The following is a 24381-nucleotide window of genomic DNA, read 5'->3' as shown; positions in this document are numbered from 1 at the left end:
ACTTTAAGTTGATTGATCAATATACAAAGTATGATCGATCAATGACTTTGCTATGATCAATCATACTTTATGTCTTTGGATGACAAAGTTCTGAATGATTGATCAGTCTAAGGATGTTGATAGTCTATTTAGGGTTAATCGGTCATGTTTTATAGCATAGTTTAACCACATTCTGGATGATCGATTGAACATAATTGGCTATGAGGTTTTAGTTATGGATTAATGCTAAGATAATAAAATCTCAAGTGAAGTTGTGGTTTTTATTCAAGTTTAATTTAGGATAAATGAGAGTAAATAAAAGAACTGCTGGCAAATATGAAGAACTATTCAAAGCAAAATTTATCCTCCACTCGAACTGAATTTGCAAGAAAAGACAGAAAACGCTCTTACCCACAACTCACGTGCTTCTCACGTGAAGATGAAAACAGGTTTTATAGAGAGAAGAATAATTGTTTTGGGCGCGGTTACTTCGAGGGAGAGTGTAATGCGGAGCAAGCGATGACGGTTCCCATGTCGTCGTCGTCGACGCTGGCAGGACGGTGCCCAGCTTCGATCCTCCGCCTTCTCTGAATCTCTGCCTCTGCTACTCCCTCTTAGTGAGTGAGAGAGAGAGAGAGAGAGAAAGAGTGGTGGCCGAGTATTGGGTCTCACGCTGCACCGTTGGATGAAGAAGAAGATGATGCCGCGCCGGCGGCACCATAGCCGGAGCTACCTCATTTCCGCCATTTCTGCTTTCTCCGCTGCCGCCCTTCTCCTTCTCGCTCTCATCTCTTTTATCACTCCGGCGCCTCCCGACCAGACTTCACTTCTCGTATGTGATATCTCTTTCTCTCCCCCCTCTCACTTTTATCTTTTGCTTATTAACCATTTTGCCATCCGAGTTTTGTCGTGTGTTGATCTTTTCTTGTGTTATTGATCGTGTTTCTCCCTCTATGTGTTTCTGGTTGAAGAATGCGGCGCTGGTGCGCAAGGAGTTGATCGACGTGGAGGCCTCCCGCGTTCCGGTGATGGTTTTTTTATTGATTTTAATGGCGGTGGATTTGTATTTTTGTGTTTTGTGCGGTGGACCTGATTGGATCTGCTCTCGTGTTAATTTTCATGTCTTCAGAGCCACGGGAGCGCTGGGAAGGGTCTCTGGAAATCGAATCTCTCCAAATTCTACTTTGGTTGCAGTAATTCAAGCATGAAATTTCCTTGTGGGTCTTCTTTCTCCTTTTCTGGTTTCTTTTGCCTACACGTATCTAAAAGCCGGCTGATTGGCAAACTCCCGCACTTGGGATCTGTTGTCTTTGAGAACTGGATTTGAATGTGCACTGATTCGTATGTCAAAATTGTTGGCGAGTTTTTGAAATGTGAAGCATGCTATTATTGGATTGAACCTTCCCTGGCTGCTTCTGGCCCTATCTTCTAAGTAACAGCAGGGAATTACTCTTACGGTTGTCTTATTTGGTTTTTGTCGCCCTTTTCTCTTCTTTTCCCGTGTTAAATTATTTATGGTTGGAGAGATGAGAAGTTGTCGATTCTCCCGGTTGCTATTTCGAAGCAGACGATTTTTTTTTTTTTTTTAGTTTGTGCGGTGATGGTGCTTACCATTCAATTCTCCCCGTAGTGACAAATTTTGCTGTTATATACTCTTCAAGTGCTTCCGGCTGAACTTTAACGCTCATTCATTCGCTGTCAAATTACAGCTGCTGATGAAGTGACAAGTTCTAATAGGTATTTGATGATTGCTACTAGCGGGGGATTGAATCAGCAAAGAACAGGGGTAAGATTTATGATGATTTTAAATCTATCGCTGTCTCTTTATAAATATGCATTTGATGTTCACTTCTCTTGATAACTTGTTTATTAAGCACAAGTAATGTGGACAAACTTAGACCCACTTATTTAATTAAATCCTACTTTTAAAAAAAAAAATATATATTTGGTTAAAAATTCTACTCGAGTCAGATAATTTAATTTTTCGATTTATGTAAACAAGGTTTTGAAAATAAAAAAGTGTTTTCTGCTACTTTCATTACCTGTATCACCAGTAGCAAGTTAGTTATCAAGGAGAAAGTGATCACTGTATGCTTTTGTGGACTGGATGAGGACTATATATACATGGCCGCTCGGCTGACTTTCACTTTTTCCAGCTGGCATTTGAACAATTTCTGTGATACTGTATTTTGATCAACAGATCGGATCTAAATAAAGCGGGTTCCAATAATTTCATAAGAAATGTCACTTGCTACAGTTTTTCTGCAGCAATATGCTGGCAGTCATTTTTAGTAATATGACTTTCTGTTTTCTATAGTGGTCTCCGTGAAATCTGCAGTTCAACTTTTTCCTGCCGCTGTCTAATACCATCTGTTTGTAGTGTAGTCATATGTTAACCTGGCATCCTAGTATTCATATGCTAGCAACACAAAATGAGTTGTGTTTTTGGCTTTTCAAAATACCATCTGTTTTTTCTTTTCAAATGAGTTATTTCCTGAGCTGAAGGTGATGGGCATTTTGATTGGAAGTTCGACCACCAATTCCTCAAGATTGAGGACATCACTGCTACTATGTCAATCGATTGGTCTCACCTGCTTGGTTCAGCTAACTCTGTTGCTGATAGTTTTACCCGAATGAGTCATCTTCATCCCCAGATTGTAATTAACTTCAATAGTGGGCCTTCCTCATTGTAATTTGCCTCAGTTTTTTTTTCTGTCCAGTTTGGGTTGTATGCTCATACACTGTTGCCTTCCCCTTTTTCTTTACTAAATTTTTATCTTTTTTTTTTTTTAAAAGGTGGATGAATCAGTAGAACGGTTATTTTGAAGTTCATTGACAGTTGACTTTGTTGCCATCAAAGCCCTGCCCCACAAGGACATATAGTAAAGATAGGAGGGTTAATAACACAGGTTGATAGCTGGCTTAAATTTTTCACATCTTGTAATATTGCCCAGCGCAGCCAATTTTTTTATATGGTCTGCAAATACTAGGTTTTCATAGACATTCTTAACTTCATTGTCAGTTTTGCTATTATAACACTTTAGTGTTTTTACAGATAACAGATGCTGTTGTGGCAGCTCGAATTCTGAATGCTACTCTAGTTGTGCCAAAGTTGGATCAGAAATCTTTCTGGAAGGATGCAAGGTGCCTAGTAGTGTCTGATATTCTTGTTATCTTGTCCTTTTGAATTTAGCATCACGTAACCTTGGACTGATGCTTATTTAAATGTATCTTGCAGTAATTTTGGGGAAATATTTGATGTTGATTGGTTTATTTCTTTTCTCTCAAATGATGTCAAAATCATTAAGCAAGTCCCCAGAAAGGGTGGCAAAGTTATGGCTTTCTACAACATGCGTGTTCCCAGGAAGTGCACACAAAGATGTTATCAGAATCGTGTGTTACCTGTTCTTCTAAAGAAGCATGTGAGTAGTTCTCTTGAAATTCTTACACTGTTTAAGTTATATAGGTTTTTATCATCATTCTCATCATTCCATATTTACTTGGGTCTGCCGGTACTATCATTAAAAGATTGAAAAGTTCAAATTCGACATGTCAGCGTGAAGAAAAATTTGCATAAAAAAATCTTGGGTCTGCCTGTACTATCATTAAAAGATTGAAAAGTTCAAATTTGACATGTCAGCGTGAAGAAAAATTTGCATAAATTTTTTTTTTTTTTCTTGACACTTTATATTTATTCCTTGGCACACAATATAAAAGTAATTACACGGTGGGATAGAGATGAATATATGAAAATATGAAACTCAACCAATGAGTAGACGAAATGTAAAACTATGAGAGAATGGGAACTTGTGAAGAATCTATATGAACCATTAGAAGATCATCAAGTAACTTATAAGAAAACAAAAAGACACATTGATTCAAGTAACTTATAGAAAACATTGATAAACTTTATAATAAATGATTAAATGATTTTAATTTTCTCATTTCTAACAACTAGAACAAAATATTATTTGAGTTTGTTACAACAAGTGGAGAAACATTGTTTGATGTTTCTGATATAGGTTGCTGTCTCTCAGGCTTTCTATCTGAGAACTAGTATGGTTCGCCAGGATGTTGATTATCTGAATTGCAGTTTCGTTTATAAGTTAAATTGGTCCTCTTTGTTGCTTCTAGATGAATGAGAGCCATAAACCATTTTGTTCTGGCTGTTATTTTATCTTGTAGTTTTGGTTAAAGGTTAAATTTGTCTCTTGCTTGCTTCTAGATGAACAAGAGTCATAAACCACTTGGTTCTGGCTGTTAATTTGTCTTGTAAGTGTAAGATGTATCACAATGTTTGAACCTGGAATTTTAAAGGTAATCGCTTCATTGATCATATATATCAGCAGACATTGGACGCCTGGGCTTGTGATGCTAAACCATTGATCATCTCTTTCCAGTAATCTTACTTTGTTGTCTGGATATTAAATATGTTCTATTGATGTTATTACTGTACAATATTTTTTTGAATAGCTATTATATTAAAGTTGAAGTTGCATAATTTTCTGGCTGTTTATAGTAATTAACTTGCCTGTAGTAAATATTTGTGGTTTATAGCACACGGATATTTCAGAACATTTGTTTCTGTTGGCAATGAACAGTGTAATAATTTCCTCTAAAGTAAAATCCCTTGTAAGCAGATGGGAAATTTCGTACCAAATATGGCTGTCTTGTATTTAACACTAGCATTCAATTTTTTTTTTTTTTTTTACCACTGGAATATGGAACTATAAAGGCTGAAATATAGCACGTCAACACAAGTACTGTCCTTATGTTGCTTTCCTTGTTGATTAGCTACTTTGCATAACATGTTAAAATTTTTGGTCCATGTGATACACTAATTTAGTGAATGGGAACAGAGAACTTTGCTTGCGAGAATTTACTAGGAACTATAAGAAAAAGCTTAAAACAGAATTAGTGTCACTTGATGCAGCTCATTTTAGGCACTTTTATCTTTCCGCTAAGGAACCTGACTGGCAAATTAAGGCAGTACAACATAATATAGAAGATCTGACATAACAATATTTAAGGACCAGAAATCACCCCAAAGTTACATGTTTATGAACGAAGAAAGAAATAGAAGACTCAATTTAAAGAGGCCAGGATTTCTTATTTTAAGCTCAAGTTTCATATATAGAAAGCTCTAAATACGAAAGTCTCTAAGTTGCAAGCTTGCTAAATTTTAAGTACGGCCTATGGGTCACAGTTACAGGGTTTCCAACTGAGCTATGGCAGAACACGGTCTTTTTGAGAGTCGTGTCTGAATTTGGCTCTATCATTGCTTTGGACCACTCACAGAGCACTGGCACCGTCTAGATGAGGCCTGGATCCTCATCAATCCTCTTCACCCATGTGAAGGGCAATATTTCAGATGCATTATGGTGGATAAAGTGCGATACTGGATCCGTATCAGCATTGTTGTGATGGATGATTTTAGAGATGTGGTCCCTGAAAGCACAATCAAACCTCGGGAAATCACACAACCAGTCAATGTGCTGGGAAGTGCACCTCTCGACTCTACCCCCTCCCAGCAGATGCGATCCCCCCTAGGCAGCTTTATAGTTGGCATGGGAACTATACTCGCTGACCCCTCGGCATTCCCCCCCACTTATCCGACACATCACTCACCCACCCACTCACCCCAGTTCCTCCAAAAAAATAACCCTTGGCCCAAATCTAGATGTTGTTCACCCCTTTATCTTAACTCTAGAAATAACTTTACCCCCACCTACCCCTCACCACCCCTCGGAAACCCTCAAAGACCCTCCTATAAATCATCCCCATAGCCCCCACACTCCACAAAACTTCCCCCCGGATATTGGAATCCACCCCTCGGTCACCCCCGAGAAATCCCCACCCTGAAAATTACTTCTCCAGCGCAAAGTCCGGAAGTAGTGAGCGCGCTCCTCATGCCCAGAGGCAAAACAATTCTCCCCCTCTCGTTGTAACCTACCAGCACCGAGCTAGACGTCAGCAGAGACAACTTCTACAAGGAGGACCTAGTGCCACCACTCGATACCCCTTCAACCCAGAGATGGGAGATTTTATCATTCCAGAGATGGGTGAATGAGCTCAAGTGTTTGTGGCAGCTCTCCAGTCAGAACAACACAAATACGACCCAGAAACTTGGGCCCAGATAGTGGAACTTGCCAATGTGATGGGCACCGTCTTCACGGAGCCTCTCCTGAGAGATAACCACCCATCTGAGAAGTCGAAGAAGATGAATAACAATCAATGATTATTCTCTTCAGGAATGTCCGTGGAATTGGGTCCTTGCATCGCTGCACCTCCATTCGGGACCTCCTTGCCTCTACCAAGGCAAATGTTGTTGTTCTCCAAGAAACCAAGGCGACTTCTCTTCCCCTTGGATACATCCGTGAGTTGTGGCACCTAAAGGAGCCTGACTGGGCTTCAGAGGATGCAGTGGGATCGACAGGCGGTATCCTACTGATGTGGGACACCAGTACTATTGAGTGCTTGATCATTATTGTGGCTCTTACTCCCTTGGCATCAAATTGTGAGACAAAGGTTCGGGGAATATTGGTGCCTAGTTGGTGTCGACGGCCCTACCAGACACCATGAGCGCCACCTATTTTGGGAGGATCTATTGAGGACTTGTCAGATGTGGCCTATTCCTCTGATGCTTGAAGGTGACTTCAATGTCACTTGCTTCTGCCACGAGAAATCCCCGACGTCCCAGAGAATCACAACCTCCATGAGGTTATTATTTGTTGATTTTATTGGCAATTGGGACCTGGATGAGATCACCCTATCTGGGAAGACCTTCACTTGGTCAAATTGTAGGCACCCCCCTGTCCTCTCAAAGCTGGACCGATTCTTAGCCAGCAATGATTGGCTTCAGCTCTACAGTAATGTCTCCGGTAAAGTGCTCAATCGAGTCGTCTCTGATCATTGGCAGATTATGGTTGATACCCATTTTGGCAGTTGCGCGCCCCCCCCCCCCCCCCCCCCCCCCCCCCCCCCGTCAGATTCAACAATAATTGGATGGCAGACCCCTCTGTTAGCCCGAGCGGGTGGACCTTCCCAATCAAACTCAAGACCGAGCCCTTATTTCCGACTCACTGGTGAATTTTTTTGCAGATTTATACTCTGATCACCAGCCATTCCGCCCCTTCTTCCAAAGGGTTAACCTCCAGGTTATTCCATCAGTTGCAACTAGTCTCATTGAGCTCCCCTTCTCTAGTCGGGAAATTGAAATTGTAGCCCTTGGTCTTCCTCTGGATCGTGCTCCTAGCCCGGATGGATTCAACGGGGAATTTTATCGTCGTTGCTGGCCCTTCATCAGAGAAGACATTTCTAGCATGGCCCCCTCCTTTTATCAGCATGGCATCAGATGTAGGAGTATTGGAGCCTCTTTCATTGCCCTCATCCCTAAAAAAGATGGGGCAGAGCTCCCATCCGACTTCCGGCCTATCAGTCTCACTACCAGTGCATATAAGGTGATTGCACGCCTCCTTGCTAGTCGACTCAGGGCAATCCTCCCTATTGCCATTCACCATGGCCTAAGTGCTTTTAGTAAGGGAAGAAACATTCTTGATTCAGCCATGGCATGTCATGAACTTAGTCATCATTTCGAGGTCCGAAAGCTCCCCATATTCATCCTCAAGCTTGACTTCGAAAAGGCATTTGACAGAGTTAACTGGAAGTTTCTAGACACCCTCCTAGGGAATATGGGATTCGGAGAAAAATGGTTCTTCTAGATCCAAAGTTGCATCTCCTCTGCAAGCTACTCCGTCCTTCTCAACGGAACAATATGTGGGTATTTTAAGGGAACCAGGGGAATCAGACAGGGAGCCTCCTCTCCCCCTGCTCTTCAACGTGGTGGCAGAATATCTATCCTCCTTGATCTACTTGGCCAAGAACATGGGATGGCTCCTCCCACTACTGATTGCACAACCTTTGATATTCCGATTCTCCAGTTTGCGGATGATACTATTTGCTTCGGGGTTGGTACTATGGATCAGATCAGAAAATTGCGTGTCGTGCTGGGATTATTTGAATTGGCTTCCGGTTAGAACATAAACTGGGGAAAAACCACTCTTCTTGGCTATCACATTGATCTAGCTGGGCTTTGGGATATGGCGGACTACCTGGGATGCTCTATGGGAAATATGCCAGCTACATATCTTGGGCTCCCACTCTTTGATTTTGGGCCTTCGGCGTCACTATGGTCCCCCCTCATTAAGAAATTTGAAAAGAGGCTAGCCACTTGGAGGGGTAAACTCTTATCAACAGCGGGGCGTCTCACTCTCTTCAAGTCTTGTCTGGTTGGGCTGCCAAATTATCTATTATCATTCATGCATTGTCCGGCCTCCGTTTGCTCCAAAATTGATGCCATCCGTCGACGATTTCTATGGAGAAGTTCAGAAGACACCTGTAGATACCATCTGGTTAGTTGGAAGGATATTTGCATGCCTCATAATAGGGGAGGATTGGGCATCCGACCTACAAAATAAATGAACAAAGCTCTTATGCTTAAATGGATTTGGAATTTCAACAACAAGCATAACAGTTTATGGAGGAATATGGTGAAATTCTACCTTCAGTTTTCGGGTGCCTGGTGGAGAGAGGGCGGTGTTGCTCGCCTCCTATCCCCGATATGGAAATGAATTTTCAAGCTCCTTCTAGTATTCAGAGATGTTACCTCGTTTCACACAGGCAATGGAAGGATCCTTCTCTTCTGGTCGGACGTATGGTGTGGCCCCCGATCCCTCTCGGAGGGCTTCCCGGGGCTGCATAGGGTGGCAAACGACCTCTCTTGCTCTGTGGCTGATTCATGGAGTGATCACTCGTGGAGTCTCCCGTTTCATCGGGGATTAAATGATGAGGAATAATGTGTTTTTTGCTCTCTCCTTACCAAACTCAGTAGTACTAATGGCCAGTAATAATGGCCGATTCACTATCACTTCGGCTTACTCTCATATCAGAAAACAAGACTACAATATTCATGAGCACAAGGCGAATCTTGCTTGAAAACTCTCAGTGCCAAGCAAAATCAAATTTTTTGTGTGGTCAGCCATCATAGAACAGATTCTTACTTCAGTCAACCTTCATAGAAGAGGCTTCACTGCCCCCGATCTTTCTTGTCCCCTTTGCTGTGAGTGTGAAAGAGATAGTCCAGCATGTCCTCTTACACTACATTTTCATGGCAAGTTTAGATGAAGATCTTTCAGAAAATTGGGCTACATCAGGATCTCTTTGGCACCTTTGAGATGGTTCGAGGGATTCTCCTTCCTCGGCTGGGCAAGTTAATTCTTTTGGCCTGTCTTTTGCATGTTCCACGGTTCATTTGGCTCGAGTGGAATAACCGGAGATTCAACTCCAAAGCTAGCACCCCAGACAACACGGCTTCTCATGCCGTTGGCTTTCATCTCGAGCTGGTTTCATACAACGAAGGATTTTGCCACTCTATCGGGGGTTTCCCTTCGGGAAAATTGAAATTTGATCGCTCATATGTCTGGCTCCAGCAAAACTCCGAGTATGGCTATCTGGGATCCTCTCCCTTGCGATTGCATAAAGCTGAATTTTGATGGTAGTGTTGTTGGATGTCTTGGGCCAGCTGGAGCAGGTGGTGTGTTCAGAGGTCATAATGGAGACCCTATTCTTTCTTATGCTGGTCCGGTGGGTATTGCCGATTCTAATATTGCTGAAGTTAGTGCTCTACTGTTCGGCCTCCAAATCTTCAGGGATTGTTTCCATGGCAAGTTAATCATTGAAGGCGACTCGAAGATGGTTATTAGTTGGTGTTCCAAAGACAGTTTCCCCCCTTGGCGCCATTGGCCCATCACTGATAGTATTGTTGACAATGTATCTTCTGCACATTGTAATTGGAATCTCATTCCTAGATCAGCCAACTCTTTGGTTGATAAATTGGCAAAATTTGGAACTTCCCAGCAATCTCTCATTGTTTGGGATGGTTTCCCTCTTTTCTAATATGCTCTCTTGAGCTTTTGTCTTAATAAAAATCAGCATCATTTAAAAAAAAATTATAAGTTTTGAACAAGCAAAATGGTTATTTGTTGTTTGGTGGAAAAAAAATTTTGAATAGAAACTTGCTATTGTAGTTGAAAGTTTCAATTAGAAAGTCTTTTTTAAGTAGTAATTTCCTATTTTAATTTTGGGTCCTTGTTTCTAAGTTAGTGAAGTATAAAGTTAGCAAGTCTACAAGTTGGAATTACAGTAACTGACATCTTACTAAGTCTATAAATAGTGGATTTTTTTCTCAAATGTTGTAAACCGATAGCGTTTATTTTCAACTATTAATTTGGCTCTGTGTCAATTTTTTCTTTGTGGTTTAAAGAATCTATAAGAAGTGCTTACACTCCTAAATACTACTAAATTAAGATATTTTTTTAGTTGGTTACGTGCTTACACTTCTAATACTTGTCTGCTGATGTTTTTATTTTTTTATGTTGGTATAGTCAATTGATGGCAAACAAAAAATTCACTTAACTCGTGTTTGTGAAACCATATCAATGCAGGTTGTTCAGCTCAGCAAGTTTGATTATAGACTTGCCAATAAGCTGGATACAGATCTTCAGAAGCTTCGATGTAGAGTTAATTACCATGCTTTGAAGTTCACTGACTCTATCATTGAAATGGGTAAAAAATTGACCCAGAGGATGAGAGACAAAAGCAGGCTTTTCATTGCTCTTCACTTGAGGTAATGACTGCCTTACCATTCTTTTGTCTTAACTTTTGTTTATATTACTGAAATGTGGACCAGACAAACAGCCTATTTTGACCAGGTTGTAGCACGCACTTTAGTTTGGTTTATCATAAAAACTATTTCTTGAACTTATGAATCATTTAAGACTGCAATAAATATTGATTAGAAGTGTTCTGACTATTCAAAAATAAGAAGTTCCCAGATGATCTCGTAAACTATTTACGACTTCCCAGATTTGGGAACCAGGTAGGACTAACTATTACTTCAGCATTCTCTAGATATATCTGTGGGAGGAGAGAAATAGAGCTAGAAAATGTTTTTACTATGCATCATTTAATTCCTTCCACTTCTACAGGTTTGAACCTGATATGCTTGCATTCTCTGGGTGTTATTATGGTGGTGGAGAGAAGGAAAAGATGGAACTAGGGGCAATACGGAAAAGATGGAAAACCTTGCATGTAAGACCTAAAACGTATGAGTAGGATTTGTTGAATGAATAGCCATAATTGGTATTGTTTAAAGCTTCTTATTTCAATTTTATTTGTTCAGACACCCAATCCGCAAAAGGAAAGGAGACATGGAAAATGTCCTCTCACTCCAGAAGAGGTCGGTCTTATGCTGAGAGCCTTGGGATTCGGTAAAGATGTTCACATATACGTGGCCTCTGGGGAAGTGTATGGAGGGGAGGAGACGTTAGCACCCCTCAAGGCCCTTTTCCCCAATTTCCATTCTAAAGAAACTTTAGCTAGTAAGGAGGAGTTGATGCCATTCACTACATTTTCTTCACGCATGGCAGCATTGGACTTTATAGTTTGTGATGAGAGTGATGTTTTTGTGACCAACAACAATGGTAACATGGCTAGGATGTTGGCTGGTCGAAGGTATGATGGCTTTTTCTCTTTGTGAGCGTGAGGTGCTTGTTGATATACAAGTGTTAAGCGTGCTTTTGTCTGGTCTTGTTTGGTAGACTGCCCTGTCCTAAATATATGGCCCTCCCACAGGCCAAATTTTGATAGGCACATTTTAAACTTGGCCTGTACCTGGATTTTCCTCTGAAAAATGTTGGTCAGGTTTTACATGGGAAGAGAAGTGGAGTAAGAAAAAAAAAAAAGGTTGAATGGGGAGAGGAGGATCATTCTAGGCAAAACTGTTAGGGTCAGTCTGGCTTAAAAAATTGACCCACTGGCACTTGTTGTTACTTCCATTATTTACCTTGGTTCATGGATCACTCACTTTTCTAATCTTTATTGTTTATGGCAGGAGATACTTTGGCCACAAGAGAACAATTCGCCCAAATGCAAAGAAATTGAACTCTTTGTTTATGAACCGATCTAACATGACATGGGAAGTCTTTACTTCAAAGGTTCGAACTAATCAGAAAGGCTTCATGGGAGAGCCTAATGAAGTAAGGCCGGGTAGAGGTGAATTCCACGAAAACCCTTCAACCTGTATTTGTGAAAGATCCGAGTTGCAGGCAGACCCATTTATCAAAAGACAATCCACTTCAGGTGGTAAAAGTGGGAAGAACAACAACAACAAAGTTGTTGGTGAATCAACAGATGATCAGTTTAGTGACGAAGAGCCCGACTGGTCAGATTCAGATTACATGGAAAATCGGATATTGCCTCAGAATGAAAGATTGCTGAACGGAACTGAGCTAGATTATTATCTATTTACCAAGTCAGAGGATCCTGAATTAGAAGATATACTTTCGGACTAGTGAAGCTGACATTAGTTTTGTAGTTAACCTCATTCTTTCATGAAAACATTTAATTTTTTTTCCTGGAGAGTTTTAAAAAGAACCTTAAAGCGTATCTTTCTGTACATAAGAAAAATGAGACAATTGTACAGTACTTTTTCATTGAAGCCGCAGGGCAAACTTGATTTAGTTCATATTACAGGTTTCTGCATGTTTGGAAAGTGAATCAGCAGACTGTGACATAATTTTTTGTTTGTATTTCTATTATAGCAAAGGGGTTGAGCTTTTCCAGAAAAACCCTCTGATCCTAAATGGTGGGGATAAAGAATGATCAAATTTAAAAACAAATGGAGAAGTGATAAGCAGATAACAGGTTGAGTTACACTATGATTTTAACCTATTTGTGTTTCTGCTTTCCTTTTTTCTGATGTTTATTACTTAATTTTTATTTTTTATATTTTTATTACATAAAATATCTTTTTATATCTACTTTCTTTTTAAATTCTAATTTATTTACTTTTTTCATTTTTACTTCCATTATTTATTAGTTTAAAAAATAAAAAAATTATTATTTATTAGTTATTCTAGTTAATTGTTTGATATACAGTATTTTTTATTCACTTGATACCCTTTATGATATTTTCATGATCTACTATGTATTGTTTATTATTATATTTTTACCGTTTTTTTGGATTACCAATCACAAATGAACATTTAAAATTTTCTCTATGATTTTTTTTATTTGTATGATTTACTATATTTAACCTATTCACAATAACATAATTTTTAATTTTATTTTATTGAATATAGTTATTTAGTTTTGTAAAAATAAATAACATATAATTCTGAAATTTATTACAAATACAATTATTCTAAAAAATAAAATGTTATTAATTTGCTTATTGAGTTTCATTTTGTATTTATTTTTTAAACTTTCTATGTTTTAAAATTGACTTTATGAAGATATTAATTTCGTTACTCAGTTAATTTTATATTATTTAATTTAATATTTTAACTTTTATTATAAAAATAGCTATTTTTAATTTCTGATTTATTTACTTTTACTTTTTTTTTTTAATTACTATTCCCAATTCTAATTTTGAGTTACTATACTTTTTAAATTACCTTAAATTGTAAACATTGATAATCAAAAGGAAAAAAAATAGAAAAATGTTGTTTTCATATATTTTTATAAATACATTATGATTATATTATTGAATGATTTATGATGTAATTACCTAAATACAACAAATTGTATAGTGTCAAATAATTATTTTTTAATATTTTTTGCATATTGTTGTAATAAAAAATGGAAAAAAATTCAAATTTCTTTGAGGTTTAAGGAACTGATGAAGAAGAAGATTATACTCTCAGACAAATGAAAAACTAATCTCAAGTTAAAAAGTTTTCATATGGACATACTTCTTTAATATTGTAGATGTACCCTCTCGTCCCTTGTGTCCATGGCAAATGAAAGAGTATGTCCTTATGAAAAAAACGAAAGGGGGCACCCTATCACATGGAATGGTAATGTCTCTTTTTTTATCTTTTTTTTTTTCCAAAACACCCCCAAAAACTCCCAGTAACCAGAATGACATTACAAATTTAACGTGACAATCAATATCTAATGCTATAATAATATTGAGTTCTCAGGTAATTCAAAGAATGAACAAATTGGAGACGAATGAGCTCCACTGAACCCCCAGAGACATAACTGGATTCTAACAAATATCCTTGGGACTAATCCTAATGGCAACATGAAAATACAGAATGCAGCAGTTTGTCATCCAGAAGTAGGACCGGGGGAATCTGATGGTTCGTCGGAAGGTGACGGCGGCGATCCGAAATCAATATTAGGGTAGACACCAGGAGGCCTCTCCCGGGGTTGGATTGATAACAATTGTTTTGAATTGCCAACTACATCTGCCCATCCGTAGTGAGGTTCAGCCCTGCCAACAATTGCTAAAACAATGACTAACATGATTTTATAATTAACAATAACAACACAGACACAATAATACAGATTTAAGTGGGCTGAATTGAAAGATGAAGCGATCTTACTCGTAATAGGTTTCTTCATCCACAACTATATCCCAACTTTCTCCAGTTGTGCTTTTACCATATTTGTGCACTTTCCTGCAACACAGAACAAGATGCTATCGATTTTAACCAGCAATCTGAATATCTTTTTTGCAAATGCTGCAAATCATGGATACAAAGAGTTTCAAGAAAGAATTTAAAAAGATATTGGCTACATCCCAGCTTGTAAACTAGTGCTTTTTTTTATTATTATTATTCCCCCTGGAATCCTTTCACTAGCTTTATTCAGAGCAAGGAGACTCCAGGCATGAGCCCACATATATTAGGGGAATTGCAGTAAGTTGACAACAAGAGTAAAAGCTTAAGCATAATTATAACATTATGACAATGTAATTTTCAAACTAAGCCTTTTTAACACCCAATAATGAGCTTCATTAAGGCAGTAAGGAATCTTCACTGCAGTCACTCTTAGTTGTTCAGCAAAGAGATTTGCCAATTGTCTTTGTTGCCAACTTTATGAAATCAATTATGAACCTGATATTATGTTAGCCTAGCAACTGCAGAATGCAATGGAATAATAAATCAATTGAAACAGACAATTTTTTCCCTCGATCAAGATCTCACATAAAGAGGTGTCTTAAGTGTTGAGTTTCTATTACTGTCCATCCAGAACACATAGTAGCCTGAAGACCTACTACTGTCCACCCAGAACATATAGTAGCCTGAAGGCCTACTACTGTCCACCCAGCACATATTGCCCCCCTATGCAATTAGTATCCACCCTCCGCTCTGTACAATAGCGCCATCCAATCTATCATCCATTAAACTGCATGCCTCATACCACTGCACCATATCTATGTTCAATCCATAAGCCCACCATGTTGCCTAATCCCATCAACTCAGTCCACCCAATCGCTCCACAAGCACCTCGAGGATGGCTCATGCCCTTGTGATATTGCCTAGTCAGGCACATTCAAAGGCTTTAAGCTCTTGTGCTCACCATTTGGGTCCTTTGGCCAGATTGTCTTGATAATGCAATCTGTATGAGATGCTAACAGTAGGACACACCACCTTAGCTATTATGCTAATTTACCTATAAATTAGACAACCAGTGTCTGGCATGCTTAAAGGGCAGTGATCAGTCTCTCACAATTTCTTATTTTACAGGCAAACAGGAGTCTAAAGTCTCCCGTCCACATCAAATTCATTGCTTATATTAGTATAGTCAGAATTGTAAGTAGACCATATTGGATCTTGTGGAAAAAAATATTAACCAGCTATGATAGCAAAAACATACCCATTTCCAAAGTGTTCTTCTCCCCATGTACGCGACCACCCTGAAGAAAGGTGCAATTATTCCAAGCACTAATGAATGATCATCCACAATTAAAAGACTATGCTATCCACTTGAGAGAAAAGGTTAACTCCAGGTAGCATATATACTTTAAGTCAGATATGTAGTAACTCCCGGTAGTTGTTTTGAGCAACAAGGAAACCTTTTATCAAAATTTTCTAACCATGAAAATAAATCAGTAAATCAGATCACTAATTCTGTGATATATGAAAAAAAAGACTTACGTTCACCCACTGGTGACACATGCCATGTCTCTCCTTGACGGGAGCCTATACCAGCAAAAAATTTCTCTTCCCACTTATCTCCCCACTTGGTACCAAGTTCTGTCTCAGCCCATTTGTCTGTCCTGTGAAAAGGAAAAAGGAAATTTATTTTAAGTCTCTACAACTACAAACTTTCTAATGAATAAACTAACAGAATCACCACAAGCATGATGCTTTAAGAAAATATGGTAAGCAAAGTATATGTGTTTGCGATGTTCTAGCTAAGGAGGTGTTTCTTGCCAATCTTAGGTGGTTGGAAACTCCTTTCCTGTAGCTTGAGGGCTGAAAATCTTCTTCTCTTCTCCTCATAAATGTTTTGTCAAGGAATAAGAACCAAATAACTTTTCCCAAAAGAAGAGTATAAGCATCTCATTGAACAGATCTCTTGCCCATAAGCAGCAAGAGTATCTAATCATCAAGATGTCAACAAAGAGATCCCACAAGTTTGTTATCACTTACACTTGAACTCTGCCTTTTTCACAAAGCTTTCCTCAAGGAGGAGATTTCTCTGCTTAAATCTCTAATTATTCAATTTGGAATTACATGTTTACCATCATCCTACTACTCATTATATACTATGAGATGCTTAGACTAATGTTATCAAATGCAAACATTGAATAGTGAAATGATTGAAATAACTGCCAGTTCAATCACTAATGATACATAAGACTTGCTTGTCTGGATGAAAGGATGTGCAATTTGCTTAGGGCAATTTTTTACTGATTGCTCCAGTGATTCTAGTTGACTGGCTATAAAGATTTATGTGCTGTGTCATCTGTTGTTTTTCTTACTGATTGCTACCAGTGGCACTTAGATCAAATACAGCGCCTTGAATTTCATAATATTTTTGTAGAAGGGTTCCAATAAGCCCAGCTTTTCCTCTGACAAGAATATGTGACTCACATAGCATACAACAAACCTAACATCCAAGCATATTCAGCCACAGATTACCATGGTCCAATCTATAGCTCAGGGCATAATCTCACTTGCAGTACTCTTATTATCTCTTTAAGGAAACCGAAGTCTGTGAACCAATGCATGTATCCATGAATGTTTCAAAAGAAGACTTGATCCCCAGCTTCACTCCATAACAAGGGCAACCAAGAAAGCACATTTATATGCTACAAGTTATGACTAAAAATATCACCTAGAGAATGTTTCAGATAGCAGACAACTAGCACTGTCACACCAAGAAACAATTGGAAGAAAACTGGAGAGTTGAGATTGTTCATTTAAACAAAGTTGGCAACAAACCATTTCAAGACTGATCCTCTTCCATCATAGTGTTCTCCCCACTTCTCCCACCATGACTGCTCATTTAGTCTACCATACTTATGTGCACCTTTCTCAGTCCAACCTTTTGCATCATATTTTTCCCACCTGGCATGAAGAAAGGTAAAGAAAATGCATAAATTAATCACTAAAGAATATCATGTATTATTGATGAAATGTCAAGTACATGTCCTTACCACTTCTCATACCATCCAGCATCTTCAGTGCCTGATTTTGCTTGTTTCTGTGCACTTCTCTCTATCCTGGCCAGATTACTGCAATTTTAAATAGCTAAATTAGTACAAACATTGCCATTCTGGGGGAAAAAAGGGGAAAAATATACAAGAATAAAAAGAATATTACAAGCATTTCACACTAGGCACAATTGGGGCTTTCTTTTTTCAAATGAGGCTTCAAGTTTCTATCAATACAAAGAAAATATACATGCATCACCTGTTAAAGTTAGGTACAGGTCTATCCCATAACGACTAACCAAAGTTAGGGGCCTCTTCCCCAGTAATGGGATTATTCTTGACACTGCCCCTCATGTGTAGCCCCATTTTACGGTACTTATGCATAGATAACTTTTGGATGGAGGTCCATCATATAAGCCAATCATACCTCATCTAATAACATGTTAACGTATTCCAAAATGACTAACCAAAATTATGACATAAGACTTTTCTACTCCTAGATTATTATAGGATAAAATATATAATGTCCGATTTTTGAAAGAGGACAAATACAAAGAATGCATGCTTCTATTAGACTAACAGTCAATAGTATGGTTTTCCAATAAAAACTGATCTTAAAAATTAAAAAAAGTATTTACTTTGAACTGGAAGAAGATGACAAGTTTTAAAATATACTATTAAGTATTCTAATCTATCCCAAAGTAAGGTAATATCCAAGTTCCTCCTAATGGCTTTCTCCCACTGAATCCAGACAACTTTAGAAGGGTGTCCTTATTTGACTAATAAACTTAAAACCTTAGTCCTACATACTTATGCCCATTTTTTTTTCTGAATTGTATATAAAAGTCCACTTTTGGACGTAACAAAAATTTGAAGCCTTCATCTGGGAAAGAAAACTATAAAATCAACCCATGGTTTCTTCGTACGAAGGAAAACCTTCTATATTCTTATCCATCAGCATTTATGTCAATTATTTCCAACTTATACTTATCAAACCAACAATGCCAACAGGTGGAAACAACAATAACCACAATAATGATGAAAATGGTGATGATGATGATAAAGATGATAATTATATTGCAAGACTGATACTTCAAGATTTGGATCCCACCTCCATTCATCTTGATGCAAAACTTCCTGCCATGTTTCCCACCATGAATCTCCTTCAGCATTTTTCCCAGATTTCTCCACACCTACAAGGTATCAGCTATTGACTTGCAGAAGAATTGAAATAAAAAACTAAGCAAGATGACTTACGAGACTTCATCTCACAAAGATACACCTGACAAGGTTAATTATTTTGATTTCTAACAACATAAAATAGTCACAAACACAAAATGTTCAAAAGCATCGGAATGCTTCTATAAACATGCTCAAGTATCATAAATAATCCATCCATAAACATTACCTATCTTCAATTGTTAATGCAATTACATACCTAGTTCTTTGTATCCAGTCCAATCACTCTTCTCCCACCACTGTCAAGGAGATCAAGAAAGCCAATTAAATGCCTTCACCTGGCATGAACTTGTTGGTGTTATGAAAACAATAGGAGCAGAGTTAAGATTTCAAGATAAAGATGAAATGAGAATGAGTTGTTGCATTGATTATACAATCCAGAGTTCAAGTGAATGCGAAAATTTTCAGACATGGCTCATTTCAATGAAAAGAAAGATAGCTAATATCATAAAACAGTAGATGCACTCAACTTCATTGCAAGCTTAAGCACCTCAATTGAAAAGAAGCCCAAGAATGAAGAGACAAAATAGTCTACCTGACTGATTAAATAACCCAAAATTCAACACACATCAAATACCATATTACACAAATTTGTATCCTAAAACATACTCAGGCACTACAAAGTATAATATTTGAAAACCAAATTGAATTTAAAATCCTTGTTCTCGAGTAAGATTGGAGAACATAGAAATGATACATCATACATTCCTCAATCAAATTCTGAAGAGGATGTCTTTAAATATTTCCTGTAAAAATAAGAGCTAGTGCTACCATGTGAAGAAACTGTAGAATATTACACTTCAATCCAAACATATAGTTCCATCTTTGATAGCTTCATCTCCGCCTCTGACAAGTTATTAAAGTCAAAATTTGATGGTAGTTTAAAAGGCAATCTAGCATTAAGAGGAATCAGTAGAATGCTAGGAGCTAATGAAGCAGTCATCTTTTTCTTACTAAGGTCATGTTTGTCATCTTTTAATGTGCCTTCCTATCTACTGCACAGATATCTCCCTCCCCTCGTTTGTGACTGCTAATTAGTGATTTTCCAGTATTCATGTAAGGGGGATGACTCTTCTTACATTTCCAGTTTTAGTTAACAAAATGATCTTTCAAAATAATTCTCAAATAATAAGAAGGCATAAACAATGAGTAGCTAAGCTCATCTCAACCTCAAGAGTAACAAAAAAAGAAAAGGTAAAAATTTGAAGGTTCTCCTGTCAAATACCTTTTACATGGAAAATCCACCGTAGGGCTTCTTTATTAAGTGATATTTTGACTGAAAAAAAATCTAAAACCAAACGATTTCAGTTCTGAAAGATACTTCCAAGTTTGTCAAAGAATTGTATCTCTTCCCAAACCTTTAAACTGACCATGTTTTCTAACACTGAAAGTTGAACAAAAATGAACATTAACTGCTACTGGAATACAATTCTCAGCACTATTTTAAAAAAAAAAAACTGCTACTGAAAATAAAACTTGTATGGAGCATTTCAAGACAGTTCATTATCTAAAATTTTTAAGGAAAATAAAATAGAAAACGAAAATATATCTACCGTTTCTTTCCACTCTGAGGAACCATCATGACATTGACCTCCCATCCTGGACCAGCGACACCTATAACCATTTTCTCCAAGGTCCTCACCACTTTCACGATACCAGGTACTCCCATCTTCACTAATGCCAGACTCATTCACCTTCTCATTTAACAAGTTGATTCCCCAATCTTTTTCACTAGCAATACCAGTATCTACAGGAAGGAAGTGGAAGGATTAAACATCATTAAAATGAGATGTGATGGACTTTTTGATCCAGCAGCTAAATTGACACGAGTAAGATTCACTGCACAGTTAGAATAACTAAGAGATTAGCTAAATATTAGTTAGAAATTTCATCTTACCTCGTTTAGGTGGAGTATCTCGTGATTGTGGAGCAAAGTTTTTTGGACTACAACGAGGATAGAATTCATCTCTTTTAAAAACATTGCGTGGTCTGCCAAATACACAAGTCAAAGAAGAATAAACTTAGGAACCATCACAAAGTTGATTTCTTTTGCTATGTGCCACAATTGTTGTAACTCTAATTGTTTATACTATCTTCTTCAGCTATCCATTCATCAGCTTATAAATAATATTGATGTAGTGTAACTGTTTCAAGCCTACTTTTTTCATAAGTACAATAAATTTAGCACAGATTATTACTGTTTTGTCTGAAATTATATCGCACACGATCAAATTTAACTCTTATCAAGAATGCGAGCATCTGATCTCTATCTCTCAGTTACAACTCAAACAGAGGAATTAGATTCTCGTAAGAAAACAAATGCTCATGATCCAATGAAAAGGAGTCACTTCCAATGAAAATTATTTTGTTTTCCAAAAGCAATAGCAATATTATTAAAGAAAAGAAATCTCCAAACAGGCTGAAGGCGAACAAGAAGATGAAGAGAAGCTAAAGGTCCTTGAAAAAATAAAATTATAGATGTAATGAGAAAGTATCTCCCAGAACAAGGCATCGTAGAAGAACATACTCAAGAGCTACAGAATCAGCCATAGTGTTGGCATCCTCAAATATGAACCTAATCAACTAGAAAAGATCCATAACTTTCTTAACCAAATCAACTAGTAGCAATAGCTGAATCACCCTCAATGAAGAGAGAACCTGACAGTAGCCCAAATGGATTGTAATAGCTGTTAAAGAATCCTCAGCTCTAGCTCCATAAAGTCAAAATTCTCAAAGGAACAGACAAGACCAGATAAAGGCTCTACACATAATCCAATAAGGAGCCACGTCCAATAGCAGGACCTGGTTTACTTCTTCAGACACTGACAAAATTGAGCTTCATCCCACCAACCAGTGAAGTCCACTAGGGGACAGTTTCCACTCGAGCTTGATAGCTTCAGCCAAAACCACCAGCATTCTCCAATTATCCCCAGTAACAGAACCTGAAAGATGACAGAATTCAAAGACATGCTGGCCCTAAAAAGTGTATGATGATAAAAACTCTCAATTAACCCTAGCCCCTGAGCTGGATTTCCCCACAAATTTTCTGTAGTTTCCCTCTTTCTATACACCTACAAAGAAAAGCCAAAAGTAGTTTTCCATACCATTCTTCTGGAATAAAGAATGGAAAAAGTGAAGGATTAATTAATCATCTTCATAAAAGAGGAGAACATAGGTAATACTAATACTGAGGCACCAGTTAAAAATGAGAAAGAGCAATTCAGAAAATGATTACAAATAGATCTCAACTCATTAAAAAATCAATTAAGAAAAGAGAGGATCAATGGAGTCGTCAACCTCATTGCAAATATTACAAAGACTATTCTGAAATATTGGCACCTGTTTAATGAGTTGACCCAGTGTCAAGATTTATCTTTCATTGTTCTCTACATGTATAGAGAGAGGTAACAGATCAAGTTCCTCTCCGTTATAATGGATGTAGAGATTCTCAATTGAACTGAGAAGATTACTAACATCACTTTCCACTTCCTTGGAGAGAGAATAACATAAATTAATATCCAGAACCCAATGACATTCAAGAGATTGCTTGTAAATATTGATATGGAAGTAGCATCATTTCAAAAAAAATAAAAAAATATTGATATGGAAGTTACTGGTATCTCTTGCCTCTTTTCTTTTCTTGCTTGCACACACACTCCTTTGGCCACAAGAAGAATACAATAAAAAATTTGCAAGCAATGTTGAACAATAAATAGGAAAAGTGGCCACCTTGTCCAAGTCCATGGACTAATCCATTAATCAGCAAAAAGAAGGGCATTGGAGAAATAAAAATTATGGGTAGACAATAAAAAATTTGTGTTTCTGGAGAAGTAGGAACTTCAACAAAACCATGCATGACCTGATGGACTCAGTTCAACTTAGTCTAGCTTAAGTTCAACTCAAGCAGTGAGAGGTTAGATAACAGAGATACCTTAGATTCTAGTTTAAAGACATATTTTAATAGTTACAAGTACATCTTTACAGTAAAAAGACAACTTTATGAGTTAACACATTTATTGGATCTTTCCATCCATCTATTGATCTTGTTTTCCATGATCAGTGAAACTACTTAAATAGCGGATACATTGCCCTAAATTTATTTTAACATGAGTTAAATGAGTCTGTATGTGTATATTTTACAGAGACAGCAATACACAACCTAGAATTTAGTTAGAATTTTAAGAACTGGATCTCATCAACTTCCTCTGAACTGTATAGTTAGTTTTTAATCTTAATCTGTTAGTTAAAAGAAAATTATTTACATCTGGAGTGTGAGCACTAACCCATGAACGACTTCTTAATCTGGCCAGCCAAAAACTTTTCCTTTCATAAATCTAGAAAAAGTAAAAATACTAATATTCAGGGAAAAAAAAGAAGTTAACCCAGGTATCTGTGATGCCGATTCAAAAACAGATAATGCATGCGCAAACATTTAAAGCTTCGAACCAAGTATTAGGAAGTATCATCAGAGCAAAAGGAACGATGGACATATTCGCCCACTCATACCAGCATATAGCAAAATGCTTCTTAAGTAGGTGATGCCCTTCGCAGCCACCACCACAACAACCATAGATACTCCCGCTAGTCCATTACTACGACTGGGCTACTAATATCACATTTTTAAACACTTCAAATCCTTCTATTTGATAGTAAAGTCCAGGACAGCAACGACTTAGGGGAACAAAGACAGCCCTATGTGCTGCTTCTTAGTTGCACTCAAATTCCTTCTTGTCGAACGAAAAATGGAACCAAAGTTCGAAGTTAACACACTAACTTTCGATACTTTCAGGATATCAAGAACCACAAGAAAATAATGATATGTCCAAAATAAGCTAAATAAAACTTACCGCGGAGAAACAAAAGGTTGTACCGGCATTCCACGGCACCGACCGGCTCGGACACTCTTCTTGGAGTCGTCAACAGCATCGTTGCCGACAGTCGTCCCCGTGGGTTTGCTCCTTAGTGGACCCCCAACCACCGGCGCCGGCTTCCGAAACTTCGTCTCGGAGCAGCAGCACCATGCGTCCCACGATCTGCTCCTCTCGCATCTCCTCCTCTGCCTGACATCCAAGCGGGAGGGCACAAGCGGAAACGCCCCCAGCCGCCGGATTTTCAGATTAAGCGGCACAGCGAAGTTTCTTGAACTAGCATCCATTGATTGCCCTTCCCTACAAAAATGCCATCAGAAATCCCAGTTTGCATCTAACAAAAATCCCATTGGAACTCGCATGCGTTGGACCCCGAAGTGAACTTCCGAGTTTTGAAAATCTCAGAAAGTCGAATTTTTTCTCACTGTAAAGAGTAAGGAGACTCGCTTAAAACTTGCACGGCTTTGCGAGAGTCTTTTGATCTGCGCGATTGTCAGTGGCTCCCTTTAACCGAACCGAGTAGGACCCGTTAAGTGACTGCCTTGTCAAGGGACACCACGTGGCATCCCCTGAACCGTCTGTTTTTTTAATCATACTGATGGGACCCGCTGGATCTCTGATTGCTCTTTGCTGTAAGTGGTTGCCTTCCGTTTCGTTTGGAGACAAACGAGGTGCATCTCGAGTGACTCGTGGGGAAATTACTTTTAGAATCGGGTCGGTTCAATAAGGTTCAACCGGGTTCGATCAGACCAGCTACTTGGCAATTTGGTTCAATCAAACTTA

General features: G+C 38.1%; 2 protein-coding genes across 3 annotated transcripts; one reads left to right on the top strand and one right to left on the bottom strand.

Annotated features, from left to right (window-relative positions):
• The first annotated feature begins 473 nt into the window (after positions 1-473).
• LOC137938650 (O-fucosyltransferase 16-like) lies at positions 474-12562 on the top strand. The gene is made up of 10 exons (XM_068783622.1): positions 474-811; positions 951-1004; positions 1109-1196; positions 1689-1765; positions 3035-3123; positions 3218-3401; positions 10482-10663; positions 11025-11127; positions 11219-11550; positions 11930-12562. Exons 1-10 carry the CDS (start codon positions 665-667, stop codon positions 12387-12389), a joined length of 1716 nt encoding a protein of 571 aa, XP_068639723.1. The 5' UTR covers positions 474-664; the 3' UTR covers positions 12390-12562.
• A 1259-nt stretch (positions 12563-13821) lies between these two features.
• On the bottom strand, positions 13822-24050 carry LOC137939159 (protein EARLY STARVATION 1, chloroplastic-like). Of its 2 annotated transcripts, none has more exons than XM_068784367.1 (11): positions 23578-24050; positions 20628-20719; positions 20284-20477; positions 18930-18969; positions 18603-18684; positions 17495-17572; positions 17280-17405; positions 15987-16108; positions 15706-15745; positions 14430-14504; positions 13822-14317 (listed from the first exon to the last, which is right to left on the bottom strand). In XM_068784367.1, exons 1-11 carry the CDS (start codon positions 23883-23885, stop codon positions 14152-14154), a joined length of 1323 nt encoding a protein of 440 aa, XP_068640468.1. In that variant the 5' UTR covers positions 23886-24050; the 3' UTR covers positions 13822-14151. The 2 variants fall into 2 exon arrangements, with proteins under 2 accessions (XP_068640468.1, XP_068640469.1); XM_068784368.1 differs by having other exon boundaries at positions 14293-14330.
• Positions 24051-24381: the final 331 nt, after the last annotated feature.

This window comes from Aristolochia californica, unplaced genomic scaffold (genome assembly GCF_029961685.1).
Source record: "Aristolochia californica isolate CCGP_79_NKW_82.1479 unplaced genomic scaffold, dmAriCali1.0.hap1 SCAF_8, whole genome shotgun sequence".
NCBI lineage: Eukaryota > Viridiplantae > Streptophyta > Magnoliopsida > Piperales > Aristolochiaceae > Aristolochia > Aristolochia californica.
This window is presented reverse-complemented; position numbering and strand designations above follow the sequence as displayed.

Excerpts from the sequence above, each read along its gene's own strand:
- LOC137938650 (XM_068783622.1), top strand. The coding sequence starts at position 665 with ATGAAGAAGAAGATGATGCCGCGCCGGCGGCACCATAGCCGGAGCTAC. Across the intron at positions 1,766-3,034 it reads TGAATCAGCAAAGAACAGGG|ATAACAGATGCTGTTGTGGC; the intron begins GTAAGATTTATG and ends GTGTTTTTACAG. Across the intron at positions 3,124-3,217 it reads TCTTTCTGGAAGGATGCAAG|TAATTTTGGGGAAATATTTG; the intron begins GTGCCTAGTAGT and ends TGTATCTTGCAG.
- LOC137939159 (XM_068784367.1), bottom strand. The coding sequence starts at position 23,885 with ATGGATGCTAGTTCAAGAAACTTCGCTGTGCCGCTTAATCTGAAAATC. Across the intron at positions 17,573-18,602 it reads TTGCATCAAGATGAATGGAG|TAATCTGGCCAGGATAGAGA; the intron begins GTGGGATCCAAA and ends TTAAAATTGCAG. Across the intron at positions 15,746-15,986 it reads TGTGTCACCAGTGGGTGAAC|GGTGGTCGCGTACATGGGGA; the intron begins GTAAGTCTTTTT and ends ACCTTTCTTCAG.